The 17373-nt window shown below is 48.7% G+C and overlaps 5 protein-coding genes across 5 annotated transcripts; 2 read left to right on the forward strand and 3 right to left on the reverse strand.

Annotated features, from left to right (window-relative positions):
- Nucleotides 1-75: 75 nt before the first annotated feature.
- On the forward strand, nucleotides 76-1737 carry N7508_006767 (histidine phosphatase family protein; the record flags this gene model as incomplete). Its single annotated transcript, XM_058464833.1, has 3 exons — nucleotides 76-655; nucleotides 705-834; nucleotides 891-1737. 3 exons carry the CDS (start codon nucleotides 76-78, stop codon nucleotides 1735-1737), a joined length of 1557 nt encoding a protein of 518 aa, XP_058318686.1.
- Nucleotides 1738-2226: 489 nt separating this feature from the next.
- On the reverse strand, nucleotides 2227-3389 carry N7508_006768 (isopenicillin N synthase family dioxygenase; the record flags this gene model as incomplete). The annotated part of the gene is made up of 4 exons (XM_058464834.1): nucleotides 2227-2606; nucleotides 2678-3052; nucleotides 3113-3298; nucleotides 3356-3389. 4 exons carry the CDS (start codon nucleotides 3387-3389, stop codon nucleotides 2227-2229), a joined length of 975 nt encoding a protein of 324 aa, XP_058318687.1.
- Nucleotides 3390-4422: 1033 nt separating this feature from the next.
- Nucleotides 4423-5694, reverse strand: N7508_006769 (intradiol ring-cleavage dioxygenase; the record flags this gene model as incomplete). The annotated part of the gene is made up of 3 exons (XM_058464835.1): nucleotides 4423-4865; nucleotides 4930-5394; nucleotides 5445-5694. 3 exons carry the CDS (start codon nucleotides 5692-5694, stop codon nucleotides 4423-4425), a joined length of 1158 nt encoding a protein of 385 aa, XP_058318688.1.
- Nucleotides 5695-10359: 4665 nt separating this feature from the next.
- Nucleotides 10360-11876, forward strand: N7508_006770 (uncharacterized protein; the record flags this gene model as incomplete). Its single annotated transcript, XM_058464836.1, has 3 exons — nucleotides 10360-10541; nucleotides 10604-10837; nucleotides 10907-11876. The coding sequence occupies 3 exons, from the start codon at nucleotides 10360-10362 to the stop codon at nucleotides 11874-11876; spliced, it is 1386 nt and encodes a 461-aa protein (XP_058318689.1).
- Nucleotides 11877-12094: 218 nt separating this feature from the next.
- Nucleotides 12095-16495, reverse strand: N7508_006771 (uncharacterized protein; the record flags this gene model as incomplete). Its single annotated transcript, XM_058464837.1, has 3 exons — nucleotides 12095-13738; nucleotides 13806-16184; nucleotides 16238-16495. The coding sequence occupies 3 exons, from the start codon at nucleotides 16493-16495 to the stop codon at nucleotides 12095-12097; spliced, it is 4281 nt and encodes a 1426-aa protein (XP_058318690.1).
- Nucleotides 16496-17373: the final 878 nt, after the last annotated feature.

Genomic DNA, 17373 nt, shown 5'->3' on the forward strand with positions numbered 1-17373 from the left:
CAATTGGAGCGAAAAGCCCTTCAGGAACCAGTTTGAGCATCGTCTTGGCGTCGATTCCCCGCCACACCATCGAACATGAAGAACATCGCTGTAGTCACATTGGCCGCTCTTGCGGCCACAGCGTCATGTTCAGCCCCAGAGCCTACTGGGGCTAGCTATGCGTCTGGGTTTGACATGAAGAAGAGCTGGGCCAACCTAAGCCCCTACAAGGACGCTGAAAGCTTCGGTGTTCCCAAGGGCGTGCCGCAGGGCTGTGAATTGTCTCAGGTCCATGTCTTGCATCGTCACGCCGAACGGTATCCGACTGATTATCCTCTGGACGGTGAGGGTATGCAAGATTTTGCGACCAAGCTGACCAACTACACGAAAACCCACCCAAAGAAGCAGGTGGGCTCGGGTCCTCTGACTTTCCTGAACAACTGGAAATACGTCCTTGGCTCGGATGTCTTGATGGAGACTGGTGCAGCCACCGAGGCGACATCGGGAGCCCACTTTTGGACCAAATATGGTAGACTGCTGTATCGCGCTGACCGCGACACCATGGCGGCTTGGAATTCTTCTCTCAATGTCTATCCCAATGGCACCGATCGCCCTAAGCCTGTCTTCCGTACTACATCTCAGGCCCGTATTTTGGAGAGTGCTCGTTGGTGGCTCAGTGAGTTGATCATTCCTTTCGTTTGAACGAAGCACTGACCGGTGAACAGGTGGATTCTTTGGTAACAGTGGTGCCAACAGCTCCTACAGTGAATATGAGCTTGTTGTAATTCCCGAAGAGTCTGATTTCAACAACACTCTTGCTTCATACGAAACATGCACGGGTGATTACGTAGAAGGGTAAGTTGGCATCTCTCACAAAGTTCAGTGGAACGCATATTGATTGAATCATTCAGTGACAACTCAGCGGAGAAGTTCATCCCTCGGTACACGAAGAATGCGCGCTCTCGTCTGTCGACCTTTTTGCCTAGCGACTTCAACCTGACTGCACACGATGTGCTTGCCATGCAGAATATTTGCATATACGAGTACACCAGTCTCGCTGGGTCTTCGTTCTGCACCTTGTTCACCGAGCAGGAGTGGAAGGACTTTGAGTACAATGTCGATGTGCAGTACTATGGAGACTATGCCTGGGGATCACCCACTGGCCGTGCCCAGGGTATCGGCTACGTCCTCGAGCTCGCAGCCAGGCTTCAGCAGAAGCTGATCACCTCCAGTGACACCAGCATCAATTACACATACGATAACAACGAAGCTCAATTCCCCTTTGATCAGCCGTTCTACATGGATATGTCCCATGACGATATCATCCTCTCGGTGATCAACGCCCTCGGCGTCGACTATTTCAAGTACGGTCCCCACGGCCTGCCAGGCGACCTCGACCACGCCCCGAAGCGGAACTTCTCTCTTAGCGAGATGACACCCTTTGGTGCTCGGTTCATGTCTGAAATTTGGACTTGCCCTCGCAACCACTCTTTCACCAACTTGGACCCGGTGCTCTACGAAAACCCCGCTGTAGATTCCTCCAATGATGCCGCCAAGTACATCCGTTTCGTCCTCAACAGTGCCCCTCTGCCTCTTGAGGGTGTTGTTGGCTGCGAAGGAGCCAGGAATGGCTTCTGCCCTGTTGATCGGTTTTTGCATGGTGTCCCTACTATGGAGCATACTGCCAACTATCAGAAAGCCTGCTTCGGTGACTATCCGAAAGGAAGCCAAGTTGGAGACGGGGCGCCCTCTTCATAACCCGTAGGCTTGTTCCACGCCGTCTTTTCCGCTTTCGTTTTGTATATATAACTAGACGACAGAAGATGAGTCAATACGAGCATATAGACAGAGTCTCTCCCGGATATTTCCCGAATTATAATTATGGTTATTTTTGTGCACCGTAGTTGACTTGCGCAAATTGCCGGCTAAGCCCGCGGAGACCCCTGCGCCCAGGGACGCGTCGGCGGGGCTTAAGGGTCCGCTTACTAAGTCATCCCGGCCCACCGGTGGGGTGTGGCGCCCGGTGGGTGTTTGGGAGTTCCAAACAGACCAGTTTGCCAAATGATAATCTATGGCGTATGTAACTTGACGCGAATACTCAACGCCTTGATATTTATTCATGCAACGAACAAAATGAATGAAAATAGCAAGGAGACTATTTTGCAGCCAAAGCGAACAGAGATAACGTAGAATATATATCGTCCTGCGAGCCACAAACCTAAGCCATCATTTCACGCGATGCCAAGTCTAACTCTTACCATCCTGTTCACCATAGGTATCAGCATACCTTCCAGCAATCCACTCTTCGACCGAAACAGGCGGATATTTCGCGCCATTCGTCCCCTCACAACTGGGCAAGCATTTAACAACATAGTCTGGATTGCCAGAGAAGAAGAATGGAACAGAATAGCGCTCCTTCCCGGTTTTATTGATAACGCGGTGTAGATTGGACATGTAGTTATCGTTTGTCCAGCGCATCATCAAATTCCCTAGGTTCACAACAAAGGCCCCCTTTCGTGGCTGTACGTCTACCCATTTGTTGTTGGCTTGGTTCATGACTTGGAGGCCTCCGATCATGTCTTGGAGGAGGATGGTTATACCGCCGAAGTCTGTGTGGGCTCCGATTCCTGTTTTGGATGAATTGTTATAGCAAGTTCTTTATACATCATAGTCTTTCTTCTAGGGTAGGAAATCTTACCTCGCTCATCGGGGGATGCAGTAGGCGGCTGCGGAGGATAGTGTAGAAGACGCAATGTAGCAATAGGTGTATCAATAAAGTCATCGAAGAAATTCTCGTTCAGGTCCAGCGTGGCGCCTAGAATGCGTAGGATGTCGTGGGCCAGACTTTCCAGGCTTGCAAAATAGTTCTTCACTGTTGATTTGAAGACCGCCGGGTCTGATACATCTTCGGGATACTTGTTCGGTCCAAAATTGAGTTTGCCGGCGATGACATATGGGTGATCGAGGGGTAGATCGGTGCCAAAGTAATAACCCTCCTTTAAGTCACCGTCGGTCTTCTTCTCGAAGTTCTGGGCTCGGAGGCGTTCATATCCAAGGTGGCGGCCGCCAATGTCTTGGGGGTCGCCGAGTTAGCATTGTAAATTGTCATCAAGCTTAAGGACTTTCTTCTCACCTTTGTTATACTTTTCCTTAGTTTCTACAGAAAGGCTGAAGAAGTCTTCCGATTGCCGGAGTATATCTTCTTGCAGAGAGTCCGGAACATTGTGATTGACAATCTGGAGAAAGCCGAATGTTTTGCAGGCTGAGCGGACTTGCTCTATAAGGCTCTGCTTGGCGAAATCATTGTTTCCATAAAATGCTAAAGATATATATATTAGCAAAAGTACTGTCATATTACCGTGTGAAGGTCTCTTACCCGAAATGTCAATGATTGGGGGAGACTCTTCCATAGTCATGATTACGATTGCTTAGGTGAACTGAACGTGGGGTTAATTATTCAACGTCAGAAGTATGCTACCATTCTGAATTTCTCTTAGATTTATAGGAGGTAAAATTACTATCATCGCGAAAACAGACACGCGGGGTGCGCCGAAGCTCTTATCATTTGAATTCCCCGCAGATTACACGGGTTAAATTGAGCCGATTATCATTGCCATTTAGCCAATCTTATTGACAGTATTACACTTATGAGTTATCGTAACCGCCATCAATCCGAATTTACGAACTTCCGACTCCCGAACTCCTGCGTCCCGAATATTCAGGCCTCTATGCAATGTAATACATGTGCCATACATGTCATAGAACCCACAAATCAAAATGATAGTCGTGAGAGATTAGGGATCCCAACAGCACCGCAAAAGACAGGCTTATCGTGTTTTCAAATTTGCTGCAGTAGCTCCAACGCTTCCGCCTTAGTCCCCGTGGTACGTAGCATACTGAGATAGTCGCAACCTAGCTGCAAATGGTCCCTCGAAGTCCAACTGATTCCATGAACGAGTTGATTAGAATTACAGGCCATGGTTGCGTCCGTCCCCGATATTGGCGAATCAGGCAGGGAGGCTAGATGAGCGCGCATGGAACGCCGAAGCCCGATCGGCAACCAGCCGCAATAAGGACTACATGCTAATATCGAAAGTGGTTGCACTAGAATATGACTTTTCCTAGCTATGTAATTATTCAAGAAACAACGCATGAACGAGTCGGAAAAGACAGGAAATGATATGAATCATATGTATAGACCAAATAATCCATTTTCTATCATAATAGATAAACAACAGTATCTGAGCTCACAAAAAAGGGATATATCAGTACCAAAATAAAGTGGTCAAGCCTCCTGGCTAGCATTCAGCGGCCACAGAATTGAAATCCGACAAAGACAAAGATAAGCTCAAAAGGGAGTAGACAGAAGAAGAAAACTTGAGCCATAAATGGGTTAATCTTCCTCAGCAATAATCCCCTTCAGTTACCAGCGGTATGCATCAATTAAGAGGTGGTGCGGCGACTACCGGCAGCGGCCGTGGTAGAAGAACCAGACATGCCAGGGGGAGAGCCATCCATACCGGAGCCAGAGTTCTCGTTCTCAACACCACCCTCCTCTGTGTAGTAAGCAGCAGGGGTAACGCTCTTGTCCTCGGTGGGGTCTATACCCATGGAGATCCAGGCAAAGATACCGTCCGACACAGAGTCACCGAGGTAGACGTACTCCATGAAGGGGTCAATGGTGTCAGCCTCCTCGGCGAGGATCCAGTCGTCGGCGTTGGTGGTCAGCACCTGAGTGTTGGTGTTGTAAGGGGCAGTCTTCTCCACGTCGGTGATCAGGTCCTGGTCGAAGAAGATCTGGCCGATGTGCGAGGAGGACGAGCTGTACAGGCCGGAGATGGTACCGTTGGCATTAACGGTTGTCTCATTGACTGGGTGGGTGAGAACTGATTTGGGATTAGTTATTTGATATTGATTTGGGGCTTGCTGGTATGTGGATAATCTTCTTACCGTGGATGTGGATAGCGCGGCCAGTGTAGTGGCCGGGGAAGATAGACTCCATGTAGATGACACCGTTCTCATCACTGGGCTGGATACCGCGGAGCCAGGTGCTCTCGATGTTGGTCTCGTCGGAGGAGTCACCGTTACCGCTGGCAACGATGCCGGAGTAGACACCGGTGGCGTTGCAGTGCCAGAGGTCGGTGTAGATCTCAGGCATGGGCTCGCAGGTGTTAGTGTTGATCAACTGGATGTCCATGAAGAGAGGGACACCCTCCTGGTCCTCGACAATGTTCTCACGGATGAGCTCGCCGGTGACGTAGTAAGGGCCCGCAGTGACATCGGGGCCGAGGATGCAGGTAGCCTCGGATCCGAACAGGACGGCGGGGTCGGTGGAAGCGCTGACACCAACAAGAGTAGAGTTGTGGTCGGTGTTCAGGACGCTGTTGAAAGAGCGGGCCTTGTGGAAGTGGGCATCTGCGTAATTTAGTCTATAGGTACTTCCAAGTACATCGATCAAAACTCACTGTGCTGCAGACCACGCTTCTGGCGGATAGCCTTGACACGGTTGGCACGGCGAACGACGTTGGCGTTCTCGTGGCCACGGGCCTTGAGCTTGGAGGCACACTGCGCGAGACTGCGCTGGTGAACCTTGGCGTTCTTCAGGAAAGAAGCACGCTCGGCGGCCTCAGCATGAACATCATGGCCGGGATGAGCAGAGACAACAGCCGTCAGACCGATAAGGCCGATGGCGAGGGCGGAAGTAAGTTGAACCATTTTATAGATATACTTTCAAGGTATTGGAAGAAGAGAAAGACGAATTGAGTTGAACTGATGCGGATGAAGAAAAGAGAACCTTCGACAACTGATCTCCCTGCTTTTATATCTATGCCATAGCCATTTCCTGGGGATGATGCGTATACTCCTTTCAAGAGACAGCTGACGAAAAGCGTGGGCTCCTTCATCAAAGCTCCACGAATTAGAAACACAATGTTTCTCAGCGACACAATGACCTGCTAGACCCGCTGCGGGGGTCCACAGCCTACCAGAAATAGTGCAGACAGGTTTAGGTACAAGGTATCGATTGAAAAGCCCCTGATTGGAAGATCCAGGTGGATCCGTAGGCGAAAGAAGCACTAGGATGTTGCAAAGTTAGGCTAAGCAAGTAGTCTACTGTGGATTCCCCATGAGCCCGGGGCTAGTGTGCCAAGAGCTTTGTTTTTAGCATAAGGAGTTCGGTAGGTGGAGGATGATCCGAGGGATCTGCAGAGATGACGAGGCGACGTGCATTCCGAAGCTAATTGACCAGGCACAGGCGCTGCATGGGTGCGCCTCCTTGTTAATTCGGTACATTGCATTGGTGGATATAGAGTGGTGATGATTCATTTCCCCGATTGAAGCATCAAACAGTCAATAATTGCGTACGTTCCAGTCTTGTCACGGATGGCAGATACGGCAGATAGATTGCAAACGTAGTCAGTCATTACCATGCACAATGCATCTCAGCCACACTGTTACCATGCTGGCTGGCTGAGGAAATTCAAGCTTCTAACGTAGTCAGTGTACGTACTCTTTCTTGGCGGCCCCGTAGGCAATACCCCAACAAGACCCTAAAGAAGGGACTAAACAACCTACGCGTTTCAACCAGGTCACAGAGGAGAAAGAAGCCGGTTCGAGCCACACTGTAAGGCAGAGCACATGGACGCAATCCGCGTAAGTTAAAGCCCTGGATGTCACAGAAGTATACCGAGAGATTACATAAACACCTGGATGTCTTGGCGTTGCTTCATATTGGGAGGAGAGGAAAGTGTTTGTTGGGAACATTCTGGAAGGGCACATGATACATCTTTTGCAATTTGCCTGAGATAGACTAATCAATGATTGTTTGATGTGCGTGCATTTCTCCGCCACACTATCAATCACTAAATGCCCAAATGCCCTCTGACCAAGACGGTGCCTGGAGCCAACTCGAAATGATCGACAAAGCCGGTGACCCAATCAGGGGATCATATCAGACAAGGCTCCGACACCATGCCGAACCTAAAACTATTATTCAGCGGGCTCAATATCAAAAGCCTCCGGTGACGTATAGGGGTAACGTAGAGGGATTTTTTCATGTGCAGGCTGAAGCAGGCGGAATAATTTCACCGAACAGAGATGCCCAACCTGAATCCCCTCCACAAGTCACTTTTGCTAGATCCTGAGTCAACTCGACGATCGATGTGAGAATAGCTCGAAGTGTATGTTGTACTCACAATTCAGGGACTACGGCCGGCAATAAACATGAGCATCCGAGCATTAACAAGAATACTCGAGCCTGCAAGTTGAAGACCAACAGGTCACATGAGCTGAGCCACACAGCACGGCTTCATGATGGTAAGACATCCAGCAAGACCGGGAGGTATCTTGCTTCTATCAAGCACTTCGGTAATCAACAATCTACATCCCTTAGTTGTCGATGGAATGATTGTTTCCAAACCGGGAGGCAAAAGACTTGCTTCGGTCATTGTCAGAACTATCGGCCCCGGTATCGTGACTGCGACGCGGAATGCAATCTTGAGCATCACCACCAAAACATTCGTTCTAGCTCGCATGCCCATGCTCATGCCAACCTATTCATGGGGTGCGACAAGTAGGTATTGGACCATCCTTCCTGCTCGCTTCATCAGTGCTTTCGATATGCCGAGGGCAAAAGCAGGACCTGCGAGGTTTTTGAATCTATCTGGGTCCTCGGTTGTCATCAAAGACAATGGAAGTTGAGTTGAGATTGCCGTGCCAGCCCTGGGGAAATGGACATCGCACGGAACCACAGAAGTGATTCAGTATATCAATGGTTGCAGAGACGCATGTCTCAATATGTAACTCTCCAGGAGGGTTGTGATTCAGTGGTGGACGACGTAGTAAAGAACCCACAGTAAGAAGGCGGTAAACGTGTTTCCCCAGGTCTGAGCATGATAAATGGCTGGGATCGCATTTGTGACGTCTCGGAAGATTGGTGTTTGTTTGACGTTTCCACACTTTTCCTCCTTTTGAGCTACCTCTGCATGGGCTATCTCGAGGATCAACAATCTATCTACCACATGGCTGAGGTAATAACGCGTCTAGTCAGAGTCAGTCGTGGACTATTTGCTTGACCAGGAAGAACAAGAAAAGCAAAGACGAGACGAAAGCCCTACCACCATTCAAAGTGCTAGATGAAGAAGGAGAACCGGGAGAGAAAAGATGGTGAGCTCCCTATCAGGATGTGCCGAGGACAAGCAGCATCCGTTTGGGTTTACAGATTGCCATAACCATGCGGACTGAGAAAAATATGGAGCACCAGCGAGGGAAATTGGCGAGCATGCTTTGAAATATGGCGGACCCCATTTCCTAGCACTGATCTGAAATTTGCTCTGGTTTTGACGACAGACGCGAAGGAACTCAGGAACAACAAAGATAAGTTTGGTGATCATGAGAAGTGAGAGAAATGAGTAGAGTGGTGATTGATTTAAGAAGAGTCGAGTCAGGTGCCTTCTGGCTGCCGCGCTGATGTGCACACAAACATCCAAATCGGTAAAAGAAGTTGATACTGCAGTCTAATTGGAATCAGTTAATGAAAATCATGACATTTCTGTCTCCGCTGTCGCCTCAGATCATTACTGTAGGTATCAGGGGCCTTAAGTTCTCGGCACTTAGCTCGTTCAATGGCACACCCGCGGGACCTTGATACTAAAAAAATGGAGTTTGACAGCCGACTTCATTTTAATAGTCTATAATAAAGCTCAGGAAGCTAATCTCAACATCACGACTCCTCCCAATTGGAGTTCGAGTGATATAAGAGCCAAATTGCCACCAGTGTTTGGTATGTAGTACACTCGGAAAACCTTGATTTCAGGAAGTCCACTACTTGATGTTACTTTCAGCATCAATCCCCAGGTCATCATTTCACTAGGCCTGTTGGATACACCCTGAAAGCCAGGCGGGGGATGTTTTCTTGGTTGGTATTTGAAATACCACGTCAGCTCAACCTCCATCAATTCAATAATTGACAAGTTTTGCTACTCGTTCACCACAAAGGTATCTCAGGCAACCTTTGAGAATGCCCCTACTTGTTAAAGACTAGATCCGTCATTAATCTCTCTCAGGCCATTCTTTGAAGTCTCGACAAGCGAGAGACGTGGTGCTCTACCATCAGGGGTGACCAACTTTATATAGAAGTGCAGAATCATCTCTCGGGATGGGATATACCCTACGAATAGGCCTCGAGGATTGACTGGAATTCATCTTCGGGCAAAACTTGACCATACGGATTAATTCACCCACTTCGAAGGATCGAAAGACCAGTCATGGTTCAGTGGAGTAGTGTACATGTTTGCGTTGCTAGCAAAAAACTTGATCCACATGGCTTTGGGTTTTTTGCCTCTGTGTATCGAATATCTGCAGCCCGGATCTACAGTATAAACAGCCCTCATGTGCTACTGTACTCCGTACGAATCGAAATTCTCCACGATAATCTGACTTCGTTATGTATATCGCGCAGTCTCGATTTCAATAGTCACACTCGCGTCTCGGGTGACAGATCGATTCTGTTGACCAACTGGAAAGTGACCCGGGTGCATAAAATGAGTCTGCCAGCTAGTCAGATGAGTTTCCCATCGCAGCAAGTCTATATCAGGTTTAAAAAGTTGAAAATATACAAAGCCGACATGATGCTTACTCGGGATCCCATCTCTCGGGCATCAGTACTTGATGTTACTGGTGAATGGTTGCGACCAGCCGAACATAGCGCTATCCTCGACCTTGAACGCGACTGGGGGGCAAAGTGTGGGGCCTGTCCCTTTCCTATAGTTTGTCGCTAGTTGCATTTTCAGGTGGAGACTTTGAGGGGGCTTTCATTACAAATTTGTTCCGTCGACACTGCATGGCAATAAGCGATATGCAGCACTTGTCACGGTGGGAAATATGTCTTACAGCCGATAGCTGACTTGTCACATTCATTGTCTTGATCACACCGCTGGTTGAGGGATGCAGGAAGACGAAACTAAAATCAAAAGCAAAGCCATGAGCGTCCAAAATTAACGTGATACAAGTCTCTCACCTTCATCAGCGGGTGTATCGTAAATCGATACCTTGCTGCATAAAAAGGTGTTTTTGACCGCGTCTTGTCATTAAAATACCCCTGTTTGGACAATTTTCAACACATCTGCCTTTCGTACTTTTGCGATGCACGTGGTATACAATTAATTTGAAGTATTATAACAAAATGTGATCGGTAATGGAAAATACCGATCGGAGCTGATGGGTGTGAGCTAAACATGCAATGGAATCCCACACTGCAGTAGCCAGCAATGTAGCTGCCCTAGAGATCCTGCAGATGTGGGGAAAAAAAAAGCAGGAATTGACTGCTTCATGATTCTCTCCAGGTTCTGCCCAGACAATCCAAACAAATCGATTCGATCAACCATGGCCGACGGCACATATTCTTTATCGCAGGTTCTGGAGGTAGCCAAGATTCATCCGTTCTATAACAAGAATGTAGAATATCCTCCAGACTCAACCGCCGTCCAGAAGGCGCTTGAATTAGCTGCTGGTGATTCAAAAGAGCAAGACCTCAATGTGTTACCATTGCTGCAAAAGGAGAACTTGTAAGTTGAGCTTCGCCAGTTTATACATACATTTCCTCTTACTGATTACCCGCGGAGCGTAGGTATAGAATCATTGAGCGCCTCAATAACGATCTCAGCCCTCATAATACCTACCGATGTAGCGCCTACATCAGCATGACTGGAGGCGGAACCGGGGGCTTACCACTTATGTTTGCCACGGATACCAAAGAAAATCGCACACAGAGGGCAGTGTTTGGAGATCTGCTGAGAACTTGTGGCGTAATAGCACCTCAGGACTGGGTTCTCACAATGCATACTTCGGGTTATTTTTACCGGTACGCGCGCTTGCAGCACACAGGGATGAGACCGGAATGAGAAAAGAAGAGGCTGACGACGTCAAATAGTGCTCTCGACCTGACTAGTGAACTTTTTGAAAACGCCGGTGCCTCGGTTCTTTGTGCTGGCAGTCGCATGACACCTGCCGAAGTAGTTGAGGCTTTGGTGCATTACCACGCCAACGTTCTTACCGGCGACAGCACTCAAATCGTGAAACTCGCACACTATATATCTACCCTCCCCGATAACGAGCGCAAGAATATCCGCCTTAACAAGGTAGTTTACACCTCAGAAGCTTTGACTGAAGCCCAGGAAGCCCACATCATCGGCGTTCTTGGCGCAGTACAGATATTCTCCATTCTGGGAAGTGCCGAGGGAGGTCCATACGCGCTCGGCAACCCAAGTCTCACAGGAAATGACCAAAAGCCGGGCACGCGCGACTTCATCATCGACACGAGAAGCGTTCACGTTGAAATCCTCCACCCGTCAGCAATCGATGACCTTGCTGCGCATGGTAATACTCTGCCTGAGTCAGAGTCGGGCATCATCGTCTTAACCTCTCTTCAGCGTCTGCGTAACCCTTTGGTCCGCTATATAACCGGTGATATCGGTTCGCTGCATCCCATGCCGGCGACTGCCAGCGGTAAAATTCCAGATGCCGACTTGCCGCACTTCCGTGTGCTTCGACTGGCGGGTCGGGATCGTCGCTTCAGCTTTAAATGGTTTGGCGACTATTTTGAATTTCACAATCTTGTGAGCTTGATGCAGACACCCGGGTCGGGAATTCTTCAATGGCAAGTTATTCTGGGTTGTTTGGAGTCGTCGCCTCAGGCGACGCTAGAGCTTCGCTTGCTTCGCGCCGCATCAGGAGAGAACCTTCTTTCCCAAGACGAATTTGTGGAGCTGGTGGAAGGGTTCTTCCATGTCTTCCCGGAAAGCCGCCATTTGTTCCGCATTAACATGGTCGATAATCTTGAGGCATTCGAGCGAAGCAGCACCGGAAACAAGGTTATGAACTTTGTGGATCGATTCCATTGATTGGATTCGGGTGTTAGAGTACCGGGGAGAGGAGGTCTTTCGGTATTTGATCTATGAAATGATTCTCATCAATCCCATAAAGTGTATAGCCTGCTGTTGAAATTACGTATAAAAAAAATTAATTTGAATAAAACTCAATTGTTCATGTATTGTGTCTACGTGAAAGCGAAAGTGACGCGTAACTTGAATGAATTCTTCATATATTTTAGCCAAAGAAACTAGCCGGATTTTATTCCCCAATCTTCTTTGAGCCTCTTAATCCAATCGTCGACCGACATAATCTTCTCTCCAACCTTAACATTTCCGACGCCGATTTTCTCCATCTTGACCGCATCATAAGCTGGGACGTGGATCATCTCGTGGTCCTTTCCACAAACGTTGATTTCCAAAGTTCCTTTGCGTAACTTGTTCAAGCAGGCTAGGTCAAATTGTACATCATCACATTCTCTGCAAGCGTGTATATCATTGGCGAAGGTCCACCTTGTTCCGCATTTTCCATCACACGCAGCATATAATGGCCCGTTAGGATCCTGAGAAGAGCCTCCATCCAATGACTCTTCATCTTCATCAGATTTGGTATCAGTGGTCGGAACAATCAACGACCACGCTGCAAGACAGTCATCATCCTCGCCGACATACATCAAATATGTTGCCAGTCCCTCATATCCTTGCCAGTCGTTGAGAGGATCATCATCAACGAGAATATTGAGGTGATCCTTGACATACGGGCGTATGACATCTTTAGCCTTTTCTTTATCGCCTTGAAGCGCGTAGAGCCGCGCTAACAAGCGTGTTGGATACGTCGAATAGCACCAATCGGCGGCGACACTGGCGCTTTTCAACGCAACAAGCTGTTCCAGTTGCTCGACGTATTGGCCAGCAGCCTCTGTATCCCGTCGTGCTTCAGTGTAGCAGACACTAGCAAACTTAGAGCGCACGTACGGCTTGATGCTCGTGAGGGTGTAGTCCCCGGCCGAATCCTCCATCTGCAAAATGCGCACCCACTGATCGATTGCAATTTCCTTTCGCTCGGGCTTATCGGTACTGTTCTCGTAGCAAAGGTATGCGAGATGGTGCATGAGCATTGCCTGGCAAGCACGGCTAAATTCTTCTTCTTGGCTGTCCCCTATCTTCCTTGCCTCTACGAGTCGTGTCTTGGCAGCAGTGATGGCTGCCTCGTAACTCTCAAAAATAGCATCAAACGCTTTGGCTTCGGAAGCAACTGCGAAAATTGTTGCGTGGTACTCCGCGCTATTGTAGTGTGCGTGGAATGTTTGTGTGCGTCGGTCCAGTCCAGTCCTTTCATCAGTGGATTCTTTGAGAGACTCCAGGAAGCGAAGAAGGCCCTCGCGGTTTTTCTCATTGTGGAAAAGCAGAATGAGCGATAGTGCTGTCTCATAATCGTTGGGATCAGCCTGCAGCAGAGATTCGTATATCGCAACGGCTTGGTCGATATTTCCAGCATTACCGTTCCACTCAGCCAGGTCACGATCCAGGTCTGGAATGGTCGCATGGTCTTCTTCAATTTCTGCAGTCAGGATAATCTTTTTGGCTGCTTCCACGGTCTCGATTGCGAGTGCATAGTCCTGCTTGTATGCATAGCAGGTTGCCAGCCCCCATTGCGAGAACCAGTTGTAGGGGTCGAGGGAGAAGGCTAGTTTGAACTTTTCGATGGCCTCGGGATACTGGTGATGCTCTCGAAGAGTGCGCGCTAGATTACGGTTCTCCTCATAGCCGAGTATGTCGATCCCAATGTGCTTTCGAGCGTATTCCGCGGTGTCCAAAATTTGAGAGGCATTCACAGCGCCTGGGCTTGCGTCGCTGATAAATCTCTCGAATGTCGAATTTTTGCGATTCTCAATCTAAATGTGATCGGTTATCGAGCCATTCTAAAGTTGCTTATTTCACCCCCAATTTCATTGGGCGTACCTTTGTGGCATATCCATGGAATGCGGAGAAAACCTCGGTGACACCCCAGGCAGTTGACTGAAGCCAAGTGCGAGCCAAGAATCGTCCGATGTGCTCGATGATATCTGCATCGGGCTCTGATTTCGAACTTAAACTCTTGACCCACTTTGTTTGTTCTGCAGATATATTCTTAGTGACAGCTGAGTCTCGTAGCCATTTCAAAGCAACATCAACAAACACGTCGCTATAGATCCAGTCATGCCTGGGCCAGGGATTATCTGCAGTCCACCATCGTTGAATTATCTCATCGTCGTAAAAGAGGCTCACCAGTCGGGGTCCAAGAGCGGTCTTTTGATGAGGCTCTGTCAATGATGGATCTACGTTCTGAAGATGTACGGGGAGAAAGTTGACCGCATAATCAAGTAAAGGAGCGAGACCGGAGGACTGCTCGGAGCAAATGACATCCAGACAAGACGTGAAAATCTTGAGGTGGGCGCTCTGAATATCGACTCCAACTCTGGCAGTCTTTCCTTTCAGCTTTCTTTGGAAGAAGTCATCAAACCCGAATTTGTTGAACAATTTGGGATCACAGACCGACTCAAGGAACCTCTTCACAATCCTGACCTCAAATTCGTTGACATCACCCGTGAGATTCAGGTCTTCTTCATCTTCGGTGCCTTCAGTCTCAGGCTTTGTTCGCAAGAACTCTTCGATCGAGTCAGAGACTAGCAAGACTCTCGAGGTGGGCGGGATAATTTTGGTTGAGGGATTTGGGTCACCCAAAATTTTGAACAGGGAGGAATATTGATCTATGATCTTCTCGGCCAACGGGCGCAGAGAGGGCTCACGGGCCTTGAGGAAAAGGACTGCTTCTAGTTCTTCCAAAGTGAGGGAGCGCGAAGCAAACACCACCCAAGTGAGGAGATCGTTCAGGTCAGAAATATCTTCATCACTGAGGGTTTCATTTAACTGTTCCATCTTTCTCACAATCGTGTCGGACCGGTTTCCTCCCGAACGGGACAAAATGTCGCGGATTTCGCCGGGGCGTTGTTTGCCGCTAATCTCATGTAGCATAAGACTGACGTTGACGAAATCACCATGTGTCTGCGTTGTGAGCGCCTGCAAGATTTCGCAGCGTAGTGAAAGAACTTGGTCTGACGAACCGCTCAAAATCTCCATCTTGTTCATTCGGTCGACAATGAATTTCTCCATGTCATCGGTGTTCTTCGAGGCCACGTCGAGGATTGATATACCTTCTCCCATGTGAGTCTTCACCCTGCTCATCGTTTTGTCCCGCCCAGAGAGAAGGATACGGAGATTGAAACGAGGCCAAGTCCTAGAGATAGCTCCCAGTTCTGTCAACAGCTGCAGAAAGTCTTTGAGATGATTCTTTTCCATTTGGTCAATTTCATCAAGCAAAAGGAAGAAGGTTGAGTCGCTTTTATAAGACTTCGCGAAAAGGACTTCCCAAATATTGTTGATTTGATTAATGCCGTCAACCTTGGTGGAGCTTAAATCTTTGCGATACACGACATCTGTATTGGCAATCTGCCATGCCAGAACCTTCAATGCCTTGAGCAAGGAGGCTTCGCCTTTCTCTTTTTCAAAGATGTGATAGGCAGTCGAAATACATTTGAGATCGTCGGCAACATGCGAGTGGGCTTCCTGCAGGTGCTGGACTACGGCCGCAAAAAGGAAGGACTTGCCGTATCCCTCGCCGCCAGAAATACCGAGTATAGAACAGGACGAGTGCTGAGGATTTGCCCATGTAGTATACAAGGGATCATTTCGAAGCCACTCCCCGCTTCCAGGCACTTGGTCATCCAAAAGCCGCCTGTAAATCGTCTGCGAGGCCTTGTGAGTCTCACTTGGAGTATCAAGGCTCGAATCAATGTTTTTGAGTAACCGTTTGACCCCGTTGTCCGCGTCTTTCTTCTTCTCAAAGGTGAGCAACTTATCCACGGTGGTATTGATCTTCTTGGTTCCTTCTTTACTTTCAATGATATTCCGTTCACTGGTCTTCTGTGACTCAAATCCTAGAGTTGCTCGCATCTGAGACTCACGTTCAACTAGCGTAGTCAGGCGACCCAGCTGGCCACTCACACCCTCATCGCTGTCAAATGCAAACACCCTCAGCGCGGTGAAGACTTTGTGGCCCTTGAGCACTTTGATGGACAAAGCGCAGATGTCGACAAAGCATACCAGTTCCTCGTTGATGATCTTGCGAAGCGAGACGTCCACTGCATCCGCAGGAAGCCGCATATAGATCTTGCAGCGTTCCAACACGTCGGAAATACGCCGGAATAGCTCGGCAAGACTGCTAAAAATGCGCTTGTACTTTGCTCCGGTGCTGATGAGATATGAAATTGCATTGAAGCACAAGCTACTAGGAGCAAATACCTAATTCGCGATCATCAGTTACCACTTCCTTTTCGACTACTTTGGTCACCCACCATGCTGGCGCCTTGGGCCGCTATGCCACCTAGGACCATAACGAAGTTCAATGTCTTGCCGATCACATCTTTTGCAGTCTTATACTTGATGTTTCTCTCGTCATCGTCATCCTGCTTCGTTCGAATTTGGTCAAGCACTTGATCGACAGTAAACTTTGGCGCTGCGGTGAGGTCAACCTTCGCTGTCTGCGCGAAGGAGGTGCATGCCCTGTCCCACGCCTCCTGCAGGTTGTATTCGTTCTCGACTGGGTCAGACATTGTGGACTTTGTCAGTGGTAGTGTGAATGATTGCAAGCCACGGTCTAGGTGTTTGCTTTCCTTGGCAAAGTACTCGCTATTCTTCACAGAAGCTTGATTGGACCCTCGGTTGAGGTTCAGCTGGGGTTTACGGGCGTCTTATACTCCACAGTTGAACAGGCGACTTGAAACCCATCATGTCAGAAATCGCTTATTTTGTTGGGGGGCATTGCGGCTGAGGTTCTCTTACTATATGAGGGGCATTTTGCGCCCATGATGGTGATAGGGCGCCACGTTTGTCCCGCGTCGCTAGTGGAATTGTTGTGAAGGCCCCTACTCTGCCAGCCCCCTCAACTTCCGAGCAGATATCTGAACAGGTAGTAGTCTGGCACTCAATATTGATTGCTTTGTAACGTATTGAATTTAAATTGGCAAGAGGTGTTAGGTGGCCGAAAGACCGCACTGTCTTGCAAGAGAGGAACTAACGGAGCCTCTTTTGCGGTCAAAAAGGGCCTCAAGGGCCTCTTTTGTAAGTGATCCGATCACCTTTTACCCTTTACGTTTTCTTGCTCTCGCTCTCAGCCTAGTGCTGATTCGCCAGGCCCTTGTTTTCTGCAGGCTTTACGAGGTATCCACCGAGGCACACATCGGTCGGATTTGGAATGCAGGCTAGCGGGCGCTAGAAATTACGGCGCCTAGGCAGACAGCGATTTCTTCAAATGCAGGGGTATCTGCAGAAGTGTTCTCTGTAATCTTTTGATGTTTGCGCCCAAGTACTCGCTAAAAAGCAGACGTCCACGGGTCGCGACGCGACCGATGGCCAAGCGGAGACGATGCTTCCCTGACCTCAGGAAACCACAACATCACTACTCATCAACGCAGAGAAATCGCAAGTGTTC

The sequence above is a fragment of the Penicillium antarcticum genome, assembly GCF_028974205.1.
Source record: "Penicillium antarcticum strain IBT 31339 chromosome Unknown utg000006l_segment0_segment0, whole genome shotgun sequence".
Lineage (NCBI taxonomy): Eukaryota > Fungi > Ascomycota > Eurotiomycetes > Eurotiales > Aspergillaceae > Penicillium > Penicillium antarcticum.